This window comes from Marmota marmota, unplaced genomic scaffold (assembly GCF_001458135.2).
Source record: "Marmota marmota marmota unplaced genomic scaffold, marMar, whole genome shotgun sequence".
NCBI classification, from domain to species: Eukaryota; Metazoa; Chordata; class Mammalia; order Rodentia; family Sciuridae; genus Marmota; species Marmota marmota.
The window spans coordinates 61,484,049-61,488,561 of NW_026000174.1; the positions used below are offsets into that span (position 1 = coordinate 61,484,049).

The 4,513-nt window shown below is 40.9% G+C and overlaps 1 protein-coding gene across 1 annotated transcript; it reads right to left on the reverse strand.

Moving 5' to 3' along the window:
- Positions 1-2,295: 2,295 nt before the first annotated feature.
- Positions 2,296-3,240, reverse strand: LOC107135404 (olfactory receptor 5B12-like). Its single transcript, XM_015477280.1, has one exon. The coding sequence runs from the start codon at positions 3,238-3,240 to the stop codon at positions 2,296-2,298; it is 945 nt and encodes a 314-aa protein (XP_015332766.1).
- Positions 3,241-4,513: the final 1,273 nt, after the last annotated feature.

Sequence of the window (4,513 nt, forward strand, 5' to 3'; positions counted from 1 at the left end):
GCTCTAGAAGACAATGTAATGAATAATGTGAGTGAACCCTTTGCTCTATGGTCTATGGAGAGACAAATAAATAATGTGAGTGAGCCCTTTGCTCTATGGTTTATGGAGAGGCCTAAATGCCATGGCAATGAAAATGTCTGTCACTATGGCCAAACACAATGCGTCCCAATAAAATTGGGAAAAGATTAAGAATCTTCTGGTGAGTGTTTGGCGAAGTAATAATAATCTGGATTATTGTGTTGATTGTGTTAATGAAGATGATGTTTTCTACTAATTGTGTTGTGAAGATGATATGTTTTCTACTAATTCTTTTTGTGTTTCAATAGCAGATTGTGATGACCTTGGACCAAGAGTCAAGTGACTGAAAGAATTTCCCAGTTACATTCTTTTTTTATATCCTAAGAAAGGGGGAATATGTGGGAGACTAACGTTACGTGTGACTGAGTCACACTCCCTGGCTGGGTGCTGAGGCGCTCAGTCACAGAAATGTGGTTGGTGTCTCTTGCATGGGTGTGTCTTGCTACAGCCCCATGGGTGAAGCTATGCTCACCTGTTCCTTTGTAATATAACCCCTTGCCCTTTTCAGGATAGAATCTTTCATGGAAGTGCCTTGTGTGTGTCCCCTTCTCTTACTGTGCCCTTGGGTGTGGCCTACCCAGGTGTCAGTCAACCTGCTGACAGTGGACATCATGAAGATACTCAGCCCCCTGAAACCTGACGCCTTGCCTCATTTGAATAGCTTCCCTCAATAAAAGGGGTCAGCACTTGCTCTAGCTCTCTCTCTTTCTGCGGACCCTTAAGGTCAGAGGAGCCATCACAGCGACCCCAAAGAAAAAGGTATTTGTGTCTTTTGTGTGGTTATTTTGAGCAGCCCACTTAGCCCAGTTTAACTGGAGTGACCCCTGAACCTTTTAGTCACGAGAACAGAAACCCAGCAGAATGATATTAACCAAATTGTACTTTTTATATCATGTGTATGTCTGAATATGTAGCAACAAATTCCACAACGATGTATAATTAAAATGCACCAAAATATGGAAAAGCCCAATTATAGTTTCTGTCTTTCTTTCACTTGACTCTTTTCACTCATTAAAAAGAGCCTTATTCTTGGGCATATATCAAAGATTTGCAATTATATACTATTGCAATTTCCCAAAGATGTAAATATCATTTGGAGCAAATAACAATCTGATGAAAAAATCTAAAAGAAAATTTCTGGAGAAATTTTAAATTCCATAGAAGGCTTTGAAAATCTATATGTCATCAAAATCACATGCGTGTTCAAAGCTTCCAAGGCATTCCAAGAAAAAGGCCTGGGGTTTAATGTTGGGTTTTTGGACCCACTTTGAAGCTAGGCTCAACAGGAAATGAAGATCATGAACTTGAACGTCTGGATCATTAAGAACATGTTCCAATATGTATAGAGAAGAATGAGAGAATTAATGGCGTAAAGCATTTAAGAAAGCATACACAGTTGTTAGTGAATCTCTGTATTAGTCAGCTTTTCAACACTGTGACCAAAATACCTGACATAAAAAGTAAAGGACAAAAGATTTATTTTGGCTCACAGTTTCAGAATCTTCAATGCATGGTCAGCCAGCTCCATTGCTTTGGACCTGGGATGAGATAGAACATTATGACAGAAGAGAGTGGCAGAGGAGGGCTGCTCAGCTCCTAATAACCAGAAACCAGAGAGAGGCACTAAAGGCAAGATATTCCCCAGAGTACATCCCCAGGAACACCCCCTTTTACTTCGTACACTTTGAACACCTCCCAATAATTCTTTCAGATTATGACTCCTTAAATTGATTAATCTATTGATGAGGTCAGAACCCTCATGATCTACTCATTGCCAAATAGCCCCCTCTGAACATTGCCATACTAGAGACAAGCCTTCAATGCATAAAACTTTGAAGGACATTCCAGGTCCAATCCATACCATCCACTAAGCCAGCTGAGTAGACTTCAGTGGGCATACCAAAGGAAGACAGAATTAACATATGTGATCCAGAAAAATTGCTAAAGTAATTGGTGACTTTTAACATAAGTAATCCAGAATAATCCTTTCCTCCCAGGGAAGGAAAACATGATTTTCAGAATACGTTACACTTTACTATCTAAAATGCTGTTTTGTTTTGTTTTGTTTTTAAAAGTGAATCACATTAAAAAAAAGAGAGAGAATGAAAAACACAGGTTTAAAAAATAGTCCATATTGGACTTAGGAAGTCCAGTATTGGATTTAGACAAAGAATAATCTGAGATACATAGAGCTATGTTATTATGCATCCCATATAATTAAAAAATAAATCCTAGAGAAGATTTTGCCTTGCCCACAGCCTTCTTGAAGGCACTCTTGACCTCTTTGTTCCTCAGGCTGTAGACCAGTGGGTTGAGCATAGGGATGACTATGGAGTAGAACACAGACGCCATTTTGTCAGTGCCCATGGAGTGACTGGAGCTGGGCTGTAAGTACATGAAGATGCCTGACCCGTAGAAGATGGTGACTGCAGTGAGGTGGGAACCACACGTGGAAAAGGCCTTCTGGCGTCCTTCAGATGAGCGCATCCTCAGGATGGTGACAAATATAAACAGGTAGGAGACTGAGATGACCAGGATCGAAAAGAGGTCATTGAAACCCACCACAAAGAAAATAACCATCTCACTGACATAGGTGTCCCAGCATGAGAGAGCCAGGAGAGGAGGGCCGTCACAGAAAAAGTGGTCAACCACATTGGCCCTGCAGAAAGAGAGTCTGAAAATGTTCCCAGTGTGGATGGAGGCATTCACAAAACCACAGATGTAGGAGCCCACGGTCAGACGAGTACAGGCAGCTGTGGTCATGGTGGTGGTGTAGCGCAGGGGTCTACACACGGCTACATAGCGGTCATAAGCCATGGCGGCCAACAGGAAGCTTTCTGTAATGATAAAGCCAACAAAGAAGAAGAACTGGGTGAGACAAGCATTGTAGGACATGGTTTTGTCTCTTGTGAGGAGACCCACCATGACCTTGGGAGTGACAGCTGAAGAATACCCAAAGTCCACCAAGGACAGGTTACTGAGGAAAAAGTACATGGGAGTGTGGAGATGGGAGTCCAGCAAGATCAGTGCAGTCATTCCCAGGTTCCCAACCAGGGTGCTGAGGTAGATAAGGAGGAAGAGGATGAAGAGTGGGATCTGCAGTTCTGGGTCATCTGTTAGCCCCACCAGGATGAACTCAGTCACCTCTGTACTGTTCTCCATTGGGAGTCATGAGGGTGCCCTGTAGCAGTGAGAAAGGAGAGTCAGAATGACAAAGGAAAGCAGGACTGTGCTGAGCTCCCTCAGCAGGTCCCCAGTTTTGCAACACCTGGTTCCCATGTCTGAAGCATGCCGTGACAACAGAAGGCAGCTGTCCATTAACAGCTGCTCACAGTGTCTTCCGTGAAAGGATTTTGCAGGTAATCCATTATCATTTTCAAGCTTCATGAATGATTGAACTAAGATACCAAAAAGAAAATACTTTGATAAAAGCATCAGATTTCTAACTGGAGCACGTCCTAATGCCTTCCAACTTTGTAAAACAAATAAGAATTATCCTTGAAACTTGAATAGCCTAGTGTCTTGGCCCTTTCTGGATGTTACCAAAAAAATACCATATACTGGATCGAGTATAAGCTATAAAAATTTATTTTTCCCTGTCCTGAATTCTGGGAAATTTAAGACTAAGAGTCTGGCAGACTCATGTCTGCTGGGGACCCGTTTCCTATTTAGAGATGGTACTTTCTTACTGTGTCTCACTTAGTGGAAGAAGCCCACAATCTCTCTGGGGTCTCCTCTATAAATGCACTAGGCCTATCCATGAGGACTCTTCTCTCATGGCTTAACCACCTCTCTTATCCTCCATCCATTTGGAGCTTAAAATTTCTACACTTGGGGGCTGGGATTGTGGCTCAGCGGTAAAGCGCTTGTCTAGCACGTGCGAGGCCCTGAGTTCGATTCTCAGCACCACGTAAAAATAAATAAACAAAATTAAGGTATTGTGTCCAACTACTTCTAAAAAATAAATATTTTTAAAAATTCAACACATGAATGGGGTTGGTGGAGAAACAGAAACAACCAGACCATAGCATTTAGCAAAATTAATATGAAACTGAATTAATTTTACTTCTACTGACTTTTTGTTATTTTCATTATGTCAAGAAAAATGTAATATGATAGTGGAAGACTCTTAAATATAGTATGTCCTTAGTCTAAAATGATCTCATGGTACAAGATGCTATGCATATTCCAACACAGAGAAGACAGTAGAAATTCTTGTACAAGGATTAAAGACACTAAGAAAATAAACATTTTTTACTTTTATTACATTAGTACAACTTTTAGGTTCTGCATCAGTTCTCCCTGATTTAGAAGTGACTTATTCAGAGTAGAGTGATTAAGGTGCCTTTTTTTTTTTTTTTTTTTTTTTTGTACCAGGAATTAAACCCAGGGACATTTAACCACTGAGCCACATCCCAGGCCTTTTTATATTTTA